This window comes from Vanessa atalanta, chromosome 8, assembly GCF_905147765.1.
Source record: "Vanessa atalanta chromosome 8, ilVanAtal1.2, whole genome shotgun sequence".
NCBI lineage: Eukaryota > Metazoa > Arthropoda > Insecta > Lepidoptera > Nymphalidae > Vanessa > Vanessa atalanta.
Window position 1 is genome coordinate 13,342,079 of NC_061878.1, and position 17,964 is coordinate 13,360,042.

The following is a 17,964-nucleotide window of genomic DNA, read 5'->3' on the forward strand; positions in this document are numbered from 1 at the left end:
TAGTTTACTTTATTTACGCCTATTATAAAAACATAGTAAACGATTTAAACAATATATTTTTTTACAACTACATATAACACATAATTGGTAATCACGTCATCAGCATTTATTACATTTATTATAATTGTAATTATTTTAAAGAAGCCTTTAATCCGGAATGGTTTAAAATAATATTTTAAAATGAATAGAAACAGAATATATTGATTATTATAATTAATATCTAGTATGATTAGAGCAGCTGTCACTGTCGAAGTCTGTTTTTTATTATAATTTGATCCATGTCAGATAAAAGATAGGTTACGATTTAAATAATATATACCTTTACCGGCGTTGGTATAATTCCGGAAGTTGTTCGCTGGAAACGATAATGTATACTTACGAAAAATAACTAGTAAACATACCCCAAAATAATACAAAACATAAATATAATGTGTTGATTCTTAAACTTTGGTATGTCGCTTTTTCTGTATATTATGTTTACCTTATTTGATAATAAACAGTTATGATTATAGTTTTACTAATGAAGATAAGAGTTTGTGTAACTGTAGAATGTACTTTGCAGATCATAGAACATTAGTTGTAACAACTTATATTGCGATTTTTATTTGTAATTAGAGATATAAAATATTAATGTAAATGAAAACCCAATATAAGATGACATTCATATTTATGTCAAATTTTTTTGAAGTATATAAGAATTGAATATTTTATTTCCTACGAGGAAATTATTCAGATTTCTTCATAAATTATAATTTCACTTTTTCAGATTCACACTGAGCTTTGTTAAATTTATTAACAACCTGTTAATAAAATTCTACAAATGCCTAAATGGTCTCTAGTTCAAAGGTTACTGCAAGTACGACTTTCAACATGTCTCTTTATTACATTATGTCTTATCGCTGTAATCCAATTCTTCGCATCATATGGTTACTACAGATACGATCATTTGGCGCAAGAAAGTTTGCGCCATCATCTTTACGTACAACATAATCCTAAGCTTATAACAAAGAAATCAAAACCAGACTGTAGATACAATGATATTCTACAGAATTCCAAATCGGTACATAGTTGGGATATACCGAGAAAATTTAATGATTTTTTACCAAATGGCATAATAAATGGGAGCTATACCCCTGAAGATTGCACACCTCTCTTTAGTGTTGCTATTTTAGTAACATACAGAAACAGGCAAAGTCAATTGGACATATTTATTCCTTACATGCATAGCTTTTTGAAAAAACAAAACATACATTACAAGTGAGTATCAGTTTATTAAAATATTGAATAGATTTTTTATAATTTGGGCTGTGTATGCATACAAATTTGTTGACATTTCAGAATATATGTAATTGAACAACAAGATGAAAGACTATGGAATAAAGGCTTACTATACAATATTGGAGCGAAGCAAGCTATGCTAGACAAGTTCCCCTGTCTTATCTTGCATGATGTTGATCTCTTACCTCTCGATGAAAGTAATCTCTATGTGTGCCTAAAACAACCTCGGCATATGAGTGCAAGTATAGATAAATTTAGATTTGTACTAATATATAAATCACTGGTTGGTGGTGTCTTAGCAATTACATCAGACCAGTATAAGGAGTTGAATGGCTTCTCGAATCGATTCCAAGGTTGGGGTGGAGAAGATGATGATTTTGCTGGGCGAATTTCAAAGCACAATCTTGAAATATTGAGGTGAGTGCTTATTATAAACTTAAGTAATTTTACTCAATATTACTGTTAACAATATTAATATTGTGATAGATTTTTATTATTTTTATAATTAGTCTCATGAAAATATATATGACCCTATTATGTTTTTCTATAATAACATATAATTTTACTATTCATGTATGATTTGAACTAAAAATTACTTCTTAAGTTGAAACAAAATAATTTCCGGTCCTATGAAGGATTTTTTGGGAAAAACAGATTAGAACAGTAACAGAAAATACAATAGTATTTGCAAATCAGTAATCATACTTAAAAATGTAGCAAGTGATTAAGTAAAAATGAATTAAATATTTATTCTATAAGCATAAATCCCTACTCACTGAACTAAAATTATTTAGAATTTTGGCACATGATGTATATAGTTTATTTATGTTTGTTATAGGTTTCCCCCACACATGTCAAGTTATACAATGCTACTTCACAAACAAGAACATAAAAATGATGACCGCCATCGCATTATGGAGGAGAATGAACACAACTCTCAAAAAGATGGATTAAACTCAATTCGATATAGAGTAAGCAACATTAAAACTCACAGACTGTTCACAATGATCAAAGTGAGATTATGATTCAACTGTTAGCTGTTTATTGACATATAAACTAATTAAAATTAAAAGATTGAAAGACATTTAACACAGTCTCATGTGTGCTACCTACACAGAATTTTCAAAACATTTTTAGATAATTTGATTTTCGTCTCATCCTCAGCAATGGAAAACTACACCATACATCCAAGTTTCCCTATTGCTATCTTATCCAAGTTCAAATTAGGCTTTATCTGTCCAGAAATACTTACACATGTGTACCTTTGGTCCTGGCCTGTCCTCGTTCAGTTAGTGTAGAATTGCGGTCTTCAGTTTCAGAGTAAGGGAACAGTGTCAATGTTTCCAACCACACAGGACATTGATTATATCGTAGGTAGGTTTTTGTAGGGTTTATATAAATCAATTCATACTGATCAATATTTGAATGTCTTATTAGATAAAATTATGAAATTCTCTTCTAGTCTTAAAATTTGTTGTTAAATTTTGTATATGTTTAAAAAGATCAAAGAAACATATATTTATTACGTAATTCTATTAGTGGTTAAAACTAACAGTGTTTGTAATTAGATCTACATATATCTCAGAATATAATAGTTACGTGTTCTCAAATACTCAAATATTGAAAAAATATACATGAAAGATTAAAAATATTATGAATATATTAAAGTTATTATTGAATTTAAAAAACAACTTGTACTTTCGTACAATGAATACACTGCTGCAATCAGTGAATTTGTATATTAACTGTTTTCACTATAGTAATGTGCAATTGGCAATCTCTCGAATACTGATCTTAATACTCGCGTTGTATCTCGAAGCATTTGACACTAAAGTCCATTCACGTGCACGTGACGTTCATTAATTATTTAATTTTTATGATTTTCGTACATGTACGGGACTCGACTCGCTTAAGTCTAACCGCGTGTATCGACCAATGAGGAACGTGTACTTTATTCCCTCGGAGTCCGAATAGTGGAATGGACTGTAGGCTAAATAATTGTGTCATAAATATTACTCAAATGTACTGTACATATAAGTCAAAGCAATAACTTAAGATCTATCTTGTGTTTCGCACAATCTTTTATAAATTTAAATATCTTCTGCACCAAAGTAAGTGTCACATGTTATGCAATAACTCACTTAGTCAATGTTGTACACTTAGGTTTATAAATCAATCTCACCATAACAATTATAACAGTTACAAATCTAAATGGTCCCCAAGACTCATTTGCAACTTCTAAAGATAATTGGAGAATCAATCGCCTGTCATTTGAAACCTCTCACTTAAACATTGTAGCAAATAACCGTTTTGGGAAAGTCTCGAAGTTATAAAATAAATCGATATTAATAAATTTAATCTCAGCAGTGCGATTGTGTAAGAAATCAATTCGTATCTCACTCTTGAAATGTTGGCAACCGACTTACGATGACACGCCATTAATACGTTTGTCCTATAAATTTAAAAATCATTTTGGTCAATTTCGAATATCACAATCTGACATTTTACGCTTGTGTTCAGCGGTGAGTTTCGAGTTTCTTGTTACAGACCGGCAGAACTGTACTAAAACGAATGAACTTCCGTGACACCCAAGCTTTTAGTTTAGAGGGATAATCATTGCGGGTTCATTTTATATTTATTTTTATAAATACCTCATATATATTTATTAAAATGTTAAAATTATTGGTATCTTAAAAATGATTCTAAATTCATTATTTCTTTAATTACGAATACTTATCTCATATAATACATAGCTTTTAAAGCTTTGTATTATAAAGTATACGAGGCTGCCTGTTTTTTTTAGTTTCATGTATAAAATTCAATAATAAATATTTGTAATAGTTCCTATAATTATTTTTATATATTTTTTTATTTAAACGAAAAATAGTCACCGTCGTTAATTTATCGTTGTGACCTCGTCCTTATATACATGTGTACTAAGTACATGTTCGTCAAGCAACTATTGATATCAAGCAACTTTTTTGTATTTACTTTAAGTGTAAAAAATTATGCAGCAATTTATTTTCTATGTATTAAAGGAAAATTAAATTAACTCAAATTCATTTATATTTTTACAATTGCTTTTGTAACTTTAATATCTTAATTTTATTCATAGTATTTATTGTTAAGGGCCGTTTTAAAAGAATCGCAAAAAATATAATTTCTTACGAGCATCGCATTATTAATAAGTACTTTATATTTTACAAGTAATTAATGGAATATTATACTTTTATTTACGTTTTAGTCATGTATTTTTGTACAAAATCCGTCTATTGCGGGTCAGACTAAGAATAACCTCATATTTTCCGTAGTCGCGTCGGTTAAACGCCCTAGAGATTTCAAATGAATTCCATATTTCGTTTCATGTATTTTTGCTATCTCAAAAATGATGCACAAAAACGAAAACGTTACACTAAATCAACACAGCAGAATTTAATGTGTCAACAATATTCATACTTTTGATAGATTTATATAGTTTATTTGATAAGACCTTTATATGTACGTTAAAATATATCCCGAGTGCGGTGTTGTTAAACGGCTCTTAGTTTGTGACCCATAACAATTGGAAAGGCTGGATACGTTTATATTTATATGTATTTTTAAATTTGTGTTCCTACTTGAATGTAACGATAAAACCAATGCATAAGACAGATGTGTAATTATGTCGACTCTCGAAATTCATAAATAAAGTTAATATTAAGGTAAACTCGACGCTCATTTGCAGCCACCTGTTGGATCGTCAGTTGACACCGACCGTACAGATTAAGAAAAATTAATTAATTTTACTTTAAGTGATATTTCAGAAACTGGATATTAAATCGTGTAATTATAGATATAGCGATGTAAAACAAAGTACGAAAATAACATGACATGTTTATTAAATTTATCTTTTTTCCATTTTTATTCTATTAATAAAAATACGCTAAACGAAGTGATGTTTTAAAAATATACTCGAATGGGATTTAGACTGTTGATAGTTTTTGTAACTCTGTATACTGGTAACTATTTTGTTAACTGTACTCCTTGTGGTCTTTGTTGTTTTTACATTTACATATATGTATTTTGTAATTTTTAAAATGAATTATTTCACGTGTGATCTGTTTCGAGCTATTATTTTAATATTAAAGTTACTGTACTCAGTGGAAATAAACATATGAAAATATCAACCGAGTTATTATTTTCGTGCATTTTGGGAACCTATACTTATTACTAGAAAGCCCGAGTTGGTACGCGGAGCTTAGTCGAAGATTTCGAGTGTTCATAGCTCCTGCCGTCTTCACGCGATGTTTTCTCCGGGTATATGCCGGATGAAATTCTGCCACATGAGTATGGAACAGTGGGTGGGATTACTTGAGGAAGCTCAAAGAAAGTCGTTACTAGCCCGGCAGTAAGACCAAGTGCTTGTTTGACCACCTTCTATATTATAAATTATTTCGTGTCTCGCCGCATTTTGGCGACATAAAACCAAACTACTATAGTCTCTTCCACGATACGAACTCCCAGGGAACAAAAGACTCGCACCTCATTGGTCAAGACGACTGTAACAAATGTTTCGGCCTATTCGCTTGAGAGCTCGTTTAGCGGAATAGACTTAACATCTCCAACAAAAATATTTGACCAGTACGTAATAATAGCTATGTAGGTGCTAATAAATAATATTATAAAATAATTTCCTCCGGAATGAACTCTTCCATTTCCCCCCAACTCATCCCGCGATACATCGCTACGGGCAGGACTACGTCCAGACCGCATTCTCGACCGCAATTTTCCATCGTCGTTTTGATAATGGCTGGAATAACACTTCGTGTGGTTAGTGTCGGAAAAACACCGCATCGATAAAGTTCGGTCGGTAACATTAAGACATAAAATCATCTGCTTCACTTGGTGTTACAATTTGGTGCAAGTTTATCTGTGTAGATATTCTACCGCCAAATAGCAATACTTGATATCGTTGTGCTCCGGTTGAAGGAGTGAGTCAGTTATTATAAGTACAATAGACATACTATCTCACTTCCCAAGCGTGGTGACGCACTGGCGATTCTTACAGGAGGTGGTAACCACTTTCCGTCAAGATATAATTGCCCGTCCGCCGTGCCATTCGTTCGATTCGCTTATCTAAATTCTATCCCTAAGAACGAATTCACATTTGTGACAATGCTAGTCTATGCAGTTAGTATTAGCCATTATTCTGCCAATAGACGGAAACCGTGTAATATTTAAATTTTCTATCGCACTCTCATAGTCAATATAACCTCACCAGCAGCTCTGTCCAGGTGTTCGTCCAGAACTTCCCAAACGAGCTCGTCGTGTATTTGTAGCACCAGGTGGGCATCGATCGGCGGATCTGCGTGCCTCAACTTGTCCGTAGTTAGAATCATCGCTGTTTTGCACAAGTCAGCCGCCGTGCCTGAGGAAGGTATCCCTAAAATCTGTTTTTTATCTAATGAGGAAATAGAAAAGCGATACTACTTGAAGTCAGCGAGTACCCTGAATGATAAAGTTGACGGCTTGTCGTTCCGCGTGCGACTTGGCTGCGAAGTTGGAACTGCCGATGTCGCGGAAGGTCCTCGCCCTGCCGCTCGCGAGCGTCAGGCGGCCGTCGCGCTTCTCACATTCCGCTACGATCGATTTACTAAAATTTTTGAGCGATGGAAATGTACCTGTAAAAAATTTTTTTTTTTATTTTTTATTTAGCATTTTTCACTTGGCAGCGAATTTACAATCAAGAGATCGTTCTCCGGTACCGGTCATACATTCTCGGGCACTCAACTGTTAAAACTGGTCAAAATGGATTGCGCCCGCTCGTAGTCCACGTCGAGGATCTCCACGAGCTTCCCGGCGCCGGCGCCGTACACGCTCGCGTACACGAGCCGCTTGGTGCGCTCGCGGAGCTCGGCCGACACCTCCGACACCTCCGCCGCCCCCGCCGCCCCCGCCGCCCCGCGCGACCTGCCGGCCCGGGCGCCATCGAAGGAGGAAAGTCACACTCGTACCTCACAGGGTGCAACGGCCCGTCGGGGGCAGGCTGGGACTCACCAGAGGCGCGCGAGGTGGCGGAACAGGTCGGGCTGCGCGAGCGCGCGGCGCAGGCGCTCGTCGCGCGCGCGGCGCGCCAGCACGCGGCACTCGACGTGGCGGAAGTCGGCCGCCAGCACGCGCCGGCCCGCGCGCGCCCGCACCGCGCGTCGCAGCCGCACGCCGCCCGCCGACACTGGCTCCCCATACAAAAATTGGGAATTTTCACTTCGGATCTTCTCGAGTAGTCCCGAGTTTGCCGCCTCCTCTAGTTCTGGGAGCGGGTGGGGGAGTGCGCTCGCAGGCCCGTGTCGCCCTCGAACATTGCAGAGAAAAAAATTTCGTATTCCACATCCAAGTACGTTACACTCTGTACTCGTGTATTAAAAAGAATAGCGGCGACGATAATTAATTGTGGAGCGGTGATTAAAAAACGCTTTAACATTTTCACGGTATGTCTGAATTCGGTAGCGTCATATCGGTAAACGATTACGAGTAAACGATTTGATGGCAGACTTGGGACTGGCTAGAATTTGATATTTTCCTCACCGTCGTCTCCGTCCTTCGGAAACAAGACGAGGTCGAAAGGCTTCTTGGGAATAGCCTGGAGATTGGGGTTGTTCGATGCTATGCGACCCGTCGCTGCTGCAGTTTGATCCCTGCACAGGTCAAACTAAATAATCGAAGGCTTCGCTCGCTTGATCCCGCCCGAACCACCCGCTCGCCACCACCCACTCACCATACATATATAATATATATACTTAGTATTGGTGTTTATTTTTATTGTGTTATGGTTGAAATAAGTGAGCCAGTGTAATTACAAACACAAAGAACAATTTATTAGTTTTCTAGGTCGATGGCGCGTTGATGATATGAGAAATGATTAATTCTTACATTACCAATATCTACAGGCGGTGTTGACCACTAATCAGGGGACCCATTCGCCAGTCCACTTACCCAAAAATATTAGTAAACTAATTCAGCTTTAGTACCGATAAAAAGATAATTAGAAAGTGATACGAAGATGACTCGACATACATGTAAATCTCACCTGAGTAAAAGCCGGAGAGATAATTCAGTAAATTATATAATAATTTATTTAAACCCCCAAAACACTTCCCTGCCTGCGGATATGTGATTATACAGTAACACCCTCAATGGTCTGTGATTGAGTGAGTGGAACACAATTATAATTAAGACATCCATTAAAAGGTATTTTTGATAAATACAGAACTGTCTACGTAATTGGTGGTACCAATTACGTAGACAGTTCTGTAAAGCATCAGGTAAATAAAATTCTAAATATATTTAAAGCGAGCCATGCTGTAAAGGGCCATATTGATCTATATTAATGATATATATTAATGATAATATGATTGGATAAGGATTAATGCTGTATTGCTTAAAATCGCTTCGTAAATAAGCCATTTTTTTCTCCAGCCTGTTCAGCCAGATTCGAACATTCACATTAGAAACCTCTAAAATTATCAGTGTTTTTCTACTACCTTCCTCTTGAGTTACTCCTCTATCTATTTAAAGAACCGCATTAAAATCCGTTGCATATTTTTAAAGGTCTAAGCATACATAGAAACAAACAGACAGCGGGAAGCGACTTTTGTTTTTAACCGACTTCAAAAAGGAGGAGGTTATCAATTCGTCTGTATTTTTTCAATATTATCTAGTGATAATGACAATTATAGTTTAAATAGTAAATAAATTTAAACCAAGTGGGTTTGACGACTCCGTCCTTGACGTGCTGGGCGATACCCACTAGGAAGGTCGCGTGTGCCTTGTGCAGGTGCCTGTACTCTAGAATCAATTGCGGAAGCGGATGGACCGTCGTCAGACTGCGTAACTGAAACATAGACGGATCCAGGTGCTTGGTAAATGATCTAAACTTATTTAGTTATTGCATCAAATTCCATCAAATTAGGTTCAGTGGTTAGGCATGACAGAGGCGCGTTGGTCAGGTCGGCACAGGTGGGCTGCGACAGCGGAGGGCTATCGCCAAGACAGTCTGCCCTCTCGCGCACACACCGGCACAATTATATCCCTGCGCTGTCGGCCGACCTTTGAGAGACGACTGTTTCGCCGCTTTTAAGATTTAAGTCAACATTCACCATCGCTTCAGCCGTAGACTTCGCCCCCCGGGCGATCGTCTCCCTTATCTTCACGTTAGACTTCGTGTCCAGCTTCAGCTCGTCGTAGAGGATGGTCCGGACTTGCAGCGACGAATTTATCTGGAAAGTCTTTCCGGCGGCTCTGTAGCATTCGCTTTCTATTTCTTTCATGCGGAGCATCAAAATGTTTTCCATTGACTTCAGCTCGTCTCCGTCCACAGCCACGCCGATGTGCTGCATATCTATATTTGTGATAATATAGATACAAATAGACTAACTGTTGTGTGTGCGATGTGCAGATATACTTTTAACTGCGCGTAAACACATTCTTATAATGCTTAGAATCCTAAAATAACTCCAAGAAATCCAGAATATAGTTACTTTATATACGGAACTTTTTTTAATATATTTAAAAAAAGTTTATATATTATAAAATAAGTCATTCACCGGCGACTATCAGCAGTATCTTCATTTCGATGTCCTCAAAAACCTTCCAAAGACCGTTTTCTATCAGCATATCCTTTAACTTAGCCGAGCTGTCCTTTAGAAGGGTAATGTACCAGGCGGCCTTTTGCATCGAGCACTCGGTGGCGATCGTAAAATTTGGTATGAATTCTAGAAGTTTCTGCACGTCGGAGAATTTTTCTGGCGGATTGTCTGGGCTGAGCAAAGCCGACCCAATCTGCCACGTGGAGAAATATTTTATAACATCACATGGTCATTTACAGGTAAATAAATATGTGTTTTAGTGATTTCAATATTTAACACACGGTACCTTCACGTCAATAACATTTAAAGCCGTGAATGAAAGCTTAAAATGACACTTCAGATATATAAGTAACTCTTTAGCTTCGTAACAAGTTAGCACGTTGTTCGTAAATATTTTCCGTAATGTTTCACTGAAAAACGAAATCAATTCTATACTTTTATAATTTAAGTACTAATTGGTAATTTCCTCCTGACCGAATTCTTTCAAGCTAGTCTAACGAACTAACCAACTCTGCACAAGATAGTCTCCAATACAGAGCTCCCTCCGCTTTCCTCGCCCTCGCATGGGCACTCGGGACTCGGAAGAAATGATAATACATGACCGAAGCAAAACTCGGCCGGGAGGGCAAAGAAAAATTAAAGTATTGCCTTACGTGCACCCATTAATGTATCCTTGGAAATAATAGAATATGTCATCAACGTAGAGCAGGATACCTTCAGAAACGCAATTGACGTCTGTGTGCTGGCTGTTCAGTTGGCTATATCCGTTGCTGTTTTAAAAGTAATACTGGCTATTTAGTAACGAAATTTATTAGCACTAGCGACAAAACCAAACTATCTGCTGCTACCATAATTATTTCTATACTGAATTTAATTATCAAACAGGTTCTTATGAGCTGTGCTCTTTTCGGAAACGACTATAAAAAAAGAGACGCTACTACAATGAAATACATGATTAGTATGGAGATTAAGGAGTTAGGCGACGGGGAAATAGAACAGAAACATTGAAAATGAACTGAACAAAAATTACACTAAGGTAATTTTATTGAGTATTATGAACACGGACCTCCACAGGCAGACAAGCTAAGGTTTAAATTTGTGTAAATATTGAGCAAATACTGTTAACTATAATCTTACCTATACATTAATATTGCAACAATTTCACAATCGCTTATAGAATCTAATTTAGTTGTATGTTCTGTGAAATTGTTGTCATTTACAAGAATTACATTGAATGTTAGATCTTTAACCGGTAATTGTGATTTAATTGGCGCAACGAACTTTGCAACTTTTTTATCTTTCAACGCCTTTGAATGTTTGGAATTTAAAAGTTTTTCTTTTTCGTTATTGTCCTTGCGATCACAGTTTCCTATAATTTCAGTAACATCGCCATCTTTTACGGGTTTTCTAAATTTCATTATTCCGTCCTTATTAGCCAATCGTGCTTGTACAACCTTTTTATTATTTTTATGTCTGATAACTGACTCGTTTGAATTTTTGTCTTTGTTTGGTAGAGTTTCATTGCCGATTCTCGCTTTATGCGTGTTGCAATCACTTTCGTTACCATGAACTTGGTCGCGGGTATCCGGTTCCACTCTATTATTTGGATCTACACAATTAAGCCAATTTTTGACGGTAGTCTTATATTTTTCTTTCCGAAAAATATTTTTCGGCTTCGCCTTATTTTGTTCACTTGTTTTTGTTTTCTTTGTCAACGACTCTACGACTTTTGTTGTATTTTTACGTTTCCTTTCAGTGTCACAAAAATCTACGTGATCTAATTCTAGTTGTAGCTTACTTTTATTTGAAGGTAATTCCATACAAAAAGGATTTAAATTATTCTTTTGCAAACTATCATTAGTATCATCATCCGAGTCATAAATCTCCTTAAAGATATCACTATCAAAAATATCCTTCCACGGAATAGGTTTAGCTTGCTCATTTTTCTCGTTATGTATTTCTTTGGTTTTATTTGAACATTTATGTGGAAATCTTAACTCTAAACTATTATCGAATGTTGTAGGAGCAGTATATTTACTGATTTCATTTCTTACGTTCATTTCTTTATTGAAATCGGTTGTTCTTAATAAATCAATTGATGTCACTACTGGAATATTATTATTATCTACATGTGTAATTGTATTTTCCATATTATTTGTTGATGGTGGAACAGACGCATGCGATTCATTAAATCTGAAAAATGCAGTAATTATTTCGCAAAATTTTAATTTCATATCATTATACATAAAAACACTAAACTTTATTATAACACTTACTTTATTATTTTTTTATTTTGTGAGTGAATCTGTTTTGATTGATTCAAAGGGTTTTTCTTATTTTGACTTTCTAAAATAAATTAAAATATGCTTTTAAATAAGAATACAAAATTGAAATTTACAAATAAGGTAATATGAGTCATGGGTTAAGTGTAATACCGTTTTTGAGTTGCATCAATGTGGTCATAACTTTTAAACCAAATGTAGACAAATGTTTTTCACATTTCTGAAGTACTAGTAATTGGTTTGAATTCAGTTTATTTTTTTCCATTGCACGTTATTTTCGCAGAGTATAGAAATGATATCACTTATGTAAACTTAGTCATAAGTAACTAAAAAACAGAAAGAAACACTTCAAGAAGTAAAAAATAACCTTTTTTTAATTCTTGGCGCCATTTTTACTAAATTGTACGAGGTATACAGGCATATGCCTAAATTTCTGAAATGAACGTTGTTATATTATATGTCATACTAACTTTATCTAAATAACAATTAGCTACAACAAATATTATTAGAAATGTTTTATGCATCAGTATTTTAATATCATTCTGTAGAATAGATTATTTTAAATAGCAATATTAACATACTATTCATAAAAAAAGTTAGGTTGTAGTGTTAAGCTTGTAACACTATTTTTAACGTCAATAGTCAATACTCAATGTCAGTCAAAATGAATAAGAAAACATCGAAACAATAGAGGAAAGGAAAATTATATATATTAATTTCCTTGTTATTCACAACACTCAGCAGTCTCTAACGATTATGTGATTTTATTACATGTGTTATAATGGCAATAAACTCAGGGAGCTGCGATAGCTTAAACAGAAAAATGGAACCCAAACTTAAATATTATCGAATGGGTAATGACGTTCAAAATATACTCCTGAAAGACGCTGTAAGTTGTATTTGCGTTCATACGAAGTTTATTTGCCTCGGAACTCAGTGGGGAGTAATCCACTTACTAGATCACGAAGGTAATACAGTACCTATATCTCAAGACAACAATCAAAAAGATCTGCAAGCTCATGCTATCGCAGTGAACAAAATATCAGTGGACGTGAATGGAGACTACATCGCCAGCTGCTCAGACGACGGCAAAGTGCTGGTGTATGGTCTATACACTGATGACAACACTCATAATTTAACTTTGGGAAGAGTTGTGAAGTCTGTTGCTTTGGATCCTTGTTATTTTAAATCTGGTTCAGGAAGGAGATTTCTTACAGGTTTATATCATATTACTATAATACATGTTTATTTTATTATACAAAGATTTTAAATTTCAGCACAATTTATTTATAAAATGTTACTGCTTGTAAAATTGTCTCTTTAAATGTCATTAAGTTGTTTAAATACACTTTGGCTGTTATGTTGGAGCCCATATCAAATTGTATACAAATTATTCAATTAACATTTATGATGGTTATGAATTGCATTACAAATATATAAAGCTAGACAAGATCTTGTTGTACTGTGTGAATAAAAATAATATATGTTCATTTAAACTATAGGCAAAGTTTGATCAGTCATTTGAGAGCTATTCAAAAATTATAAATTATATGCAAGCACAGTGCAGCCAACTTACCTTTTCTCTATTTTTGAGTATACTTAATTTAATTTAAATGTTCTGTGTCACATTATAAAATATTGACATTGTAGTTATCTTTGAATAATTTAATTATATTTGATTTCTTAGTAATGTTACATTACATATAATAACCAAATATTAATAACATATAATTAATAAATAAAATTGTGACATATAAATGAGGACTCACTTAGTGGTAGGGCTTTGTTTAGGTACTACCTCCTCATGACATATATTCCCACCGACCAGCAATATTTAGTATTGTTGTGTTGATTGTAAATTTTCTTAATGTGTGTATGCCTGGGTAGTGACCAGCAGGTGACCCACATGTTCAACTCCGAACCAATTATATATTTAATAATAAAATAAAAGTGTATGTCCATAAAAGGTAAAGGTTTGATGAATAGACTCAGTGAAGGCTGTGAAGTTTTTAAAAACTTCTCCATCAAACCTAATAATGCTGTAAATAGTCTCATGTGTCTGCAATTATAAAATATGTAGGAAAAAAAAAACAATTTTACAATTACTTTATTGTATATATATTATTCATATATGTAATCTGATAGTTTATAATCGACTGTATGTAATATGATAGTCACAATATGAAGTCAGATCTTTCCTACCACAACCTCTGATTGCCTTATTTATCAACCACAAAAACCAACAGACTGTCTTTTTGCTACACTGAGCCTTGTAGCTTATACTACATATTCTGGATATATATTTGATCCTACCGGTTAACATATGTTCTATGACCATTATTTGATACTGTATTAAACAAAATTTCATGAATCGCATTTTCATATGTAATCAGTATTGCTTTGATCATCAAATAGGATACACACTCTTGATTAGCTTGTACAGAAATTATACACATAAATAGAATCCATGCTCAATGTGACTATATGATATACAGTAGGTATACGTCAAATTCAAATACAAATATATATATATCAAATGTATTAGCTGACCCATTTAGTCTAAATATGTCTAAAATTTCAAATATAAATAAACTTTATAACTATTATTTTATTACAGGTGACAACAAGTTGACACTGTATGAGAAGACATTCCTAAACCGCCTACGAAGCACAGTTCTATGTGAGTGTGAGGGCTATGTGCAAGCAATAGCATGGCATGATCGTTTCGTAGCCTGGGCCAGCGAGGTTGGCGTGCGAGTGTACGACCTCGTCGCGAGATGTTCTTTAGGTCTCATCCAATGGGAGAAAAATCCCAACCGATCCATTGAAGATTTCCGCTGTAATCTTCTTTGGTCGGCCCCTAAAACTCTAATGATTGGATGGGTTGATACGATTCGAATATGTGTTATACGTAAGAGAAGTCAAATCGAACTACAAACGCGCGATGTTACGGAATACCTCATAGACCCAGTACACACCTTTCAAACTGATTCCTACATCAGTGGTTTAGGGCCACTCGATGATCAACTTGTAATCCTCGGTGTTCCGAAAGAGAATGATCCTGAAACTGAAAAATCTCAAAGACCAGTGCTCTCAGTAGCTGAATACAAAGACTGCGAGTTCTGTGAGATCGCTAGTGATAGTCTCACCATTCGGGGCTACGAGGAATATAATTGTAATGATTATTATTTGGATATGCTTATTGAAGAGAACAGATTTTTCATAGTATCTCCTAAAGACATAGTTATCGCAAGTCCATACGACATTGACGATAGAGTCAACTGGTTAACCGAGAATGGGAAGTTTGAAAAGGCGATGTCTGTTCTTGAAGAAGTTGGTGGCAAAACATCGAAACATTCCGTTGTCACAGTTGGCGTCCAATATTTAGATCATTTAATATCAGAACATCTATTCGAAGAGGCGGCAATTCTGTGTGCGAGGATATGTAAAAATGATAAAGTTTTATGGGAAAATCAGATTCTGAAATTCGCCGAGGTCAATCAATTGCGCGCTATCAGTTCCTACGTTCCTAGAATCCCAGAACAAGCTTTAAGTTCTCATATATATGAACTTATTTTCTACGAATACCTTAAAGTTGACCCAAACGGGTTCCTAAAACTGGTACAGGAGTGGAACCCTGCTTTATATAAGACAGGTATAATTGTCAAGGAAGTTTTAGAACACTTATTGACAACTGAGGTTGACAAAAATATATATTTAGAGGCCTTAGCGTTGCTGTATTGCTACCAAAAGAAGTACGATAAAGCTCTGACTACGTACTTAAAATTACAGCACAAAGACGTGTTTACATTAATCACGAAACATAACATGTATTCGGTGATATATGACAAAATATTTGATCTGATGAACCTTGACTGTGATAAAGCAATATCTGTACTGTTGCAAGATAAGACCAAAGTTCCTTATGAAGTCGTCGAAAAACAACTCGAAAATAACGATGAATACTTATTTAAATACCTCGATGCCTATAGCAAAGTGGAACCGAATGGACGATACCATGGCAAACTTGTTACACTTTACGCAAAATATGCTCGCAATAAACTATTACCCTTCCTGAAATGTAGCGATAACTATCCCATACAAGAAGCTCTAGATGTATGCCAAAACAACAAATTTTACCCTGAAATGGTTTTCCTACTCGGTCGCATTGGTAACACCAGAGAAGCTTTACAAATTATCATAGAAAAACTGAATGATATTAACCAAGCCATTAACTTCTGCCAAGAACACAATGATAAAGAACTGTGGACAGATCTCATCATGCATACAGTTGGCAAGCCGGAATGTGTTACTTTGCTTCTTAAGAGAATAGGAAATTACGTGGATCCGAGAATGCTCATAGAAAATATACAATCTGGATGCGAAATAAAAGATTTAAAGGATTCGCTGGCGAAAATGATGTGCGATTACCATTTACAGATGTCTGTGCAAGAAGCTTGCAAAGTTATCACTCTAAGAAATTACTTCGACTTGCACGAGAAACTGATCATCAATCAGCAAAGAGGAATATCAGTTACGGATGAATTTCTGTGCAGTGTGTGCCAAGGACGCATTATAATAAGAGATCTCTCCAACGCATCGGACTTAATAGTGTACAATTGCCGCCATTCGTTTCACATAGAGTGCCTGCCAGATGGAGTGGAGTGCAATCATTGTAGTGTTTGTAGTGCCGTTAAAATGTGACCCGCTCAAATGTAACCAATAGATAGGACAGTGTATATTAAATTTAATAGTATTCATATAAATTGTGTACCTTATCATGATAATGTCAATGTTAATCATAAAATTTAGTTTATTTATATAAATAATGTTATCACATAATAATAATTATGGTGCTTTTATAATGAGGTTGCGTGAATATTTTTCCTCGTGTAACTGAATTGCATTAACATTCATTAAAATCTACAGATTGGTAAAATGCTAACCGAAAATACCTATAACCTTTTTTGTGTTATTATTTCAAAGACATAAAGGCTTACTGTTTTCCTTTGTATTTTTTTTTTTGCTTCTCGTCTCAATATTTTATCGCGTTTGGACCGAACCCTCTTCAATTACATATAAATGCAGTTGTAGGTTGCTAATAAATCATTTTTTTTCATTTTGGAATTAGGAAAAAAAGATTTTTTTTTATGATGTAGGTAGGCAGACGAGAAAATGGGCCACCCGGTGGTAAGTGGGCACCATCGCCCACAGACAACGGCGCTTTAAGAAATATTAACCATTCATACATCGCCAATGCGCCACCAACCTTGGAACTAAGATGTCGTGCCTGTAGTTACACTAGTTCATTCCTTATTTCCTCATTCCTTCAAACAAGAACACAACTAAAGTTTGTACTACTGTTTGGCGGTCGAATATCTGATGAGTGTGTGATACCTACGCAGATTAGCTTGCACAAAAGCCTACCATCAAGTAAAATAAAAGTTTATGGAATTCAGTTTAAAAGTATCTTATTGGATTTCTGGTAGTACATACAAATCCGATGTCCCTGCAATCTTTACTCTAAATTATAATCCAAATAATCTACACAGTTTTTAATTTTACTAGAATTATAAGACTATGTGACGATCAATCTAATGCTTATTCTTTTCACACTATTCAAGACGATTGTCTTGAATAGTGTGAAATTATATACTGATCAAAATTTCTGACTCTCAAACGTTTCAATCTAAATTTCTTACAATCATTTATCCATCTTATCTTCAGTACACCTACTTTCTGCGTCTGCCAATAGCCTTTTGTTTTTATTACTGAAGTGG

General features: G+C 35.0%; 3 protein-coding genes across 4 annotated transcripts; 2 read left to right on the forward strand and 1 right to left on the reverse strand.

Annotated features, from left to right (window-relative positions):
- Positions 1-275: 275 nt before the first annotated feature.
- Positions 276-6,984, forward strand: LOC125065779 (beta-1,4-N-acetylgalactosaminyltransferase bre-4-like). Of its 2 annotated transcripts, XR_007119640.1 has the most exons (5): positions 276-450; positions 767-1,257; positions 1,339-1,695; positions 2,117-2,739; positions 6,973-6,984. XR_007119640.1 is itself a non-coding variant. In XM_047673598.1 (4 exons), the coding sequence occupies exons 2-4, from the start codon at positions 821-823 to the stop codon at positions 2,301-2,303; spliced, it is 981 nt and encodes a 326-aa protein (XP_047529554.1). In that variant the 5' UTR covers positions 276-450; positions 767-820; the 3' UTR covers positions 2,304-3,591. The 2 variants fall into 2 exon arrangements, 1 of the variants encoding a protein (XP_047529554.1); XM_047673598.1 differs by lacking the exon at positions 6,973-6,984 and having other exon boundaries at positions 2,117-3,591.
- LOC125065954 (DNA polymerase nu-like) lies at positions 5,937-11,962 on the reverse strand. The gene is given in 12 exon segments (XM_047673814.1): positions 5,937-6,067; positions 6,536-6,685; positions 6,765-6,938; positions 7,049-7,190; positions 7,305-7,609; positions 7,843-7,952; positions 9,018-9,148; positions 9,414-9,655; positions 9,861-10,095; positions 10,189-10,312; positions 10,562-10,672; positions 11,040-11,962. Coding segments are annotated over 12 exon segments (2,778 nt in total).
- Positions 11,963-12,843: 881 nt separating this feature from the next.
- Positions 12,844-17,145, forward strand: LOC125065778 (vacuolar protein sorting-associated protein 41 homolog). The gene is made up of 2 exons (XM_047673597.1): positions 12,844-13,401; positions 14,802-17,145. The coding sequence occupies exons 1-2, from the start codon at positions 12,966-12,968 to the stop codon at positions 16,886-16,888; spliced, it is 2,523 nt and encodes an 840-aa protein (XP_047529553.1). The 5' UTR covers positions 12,844-12,965; the 3' UTR covers positions 16,889-17,145.
- The last annotated feature ends 819 nt before the right edge of the window (positions 17,146-17,964 follow it).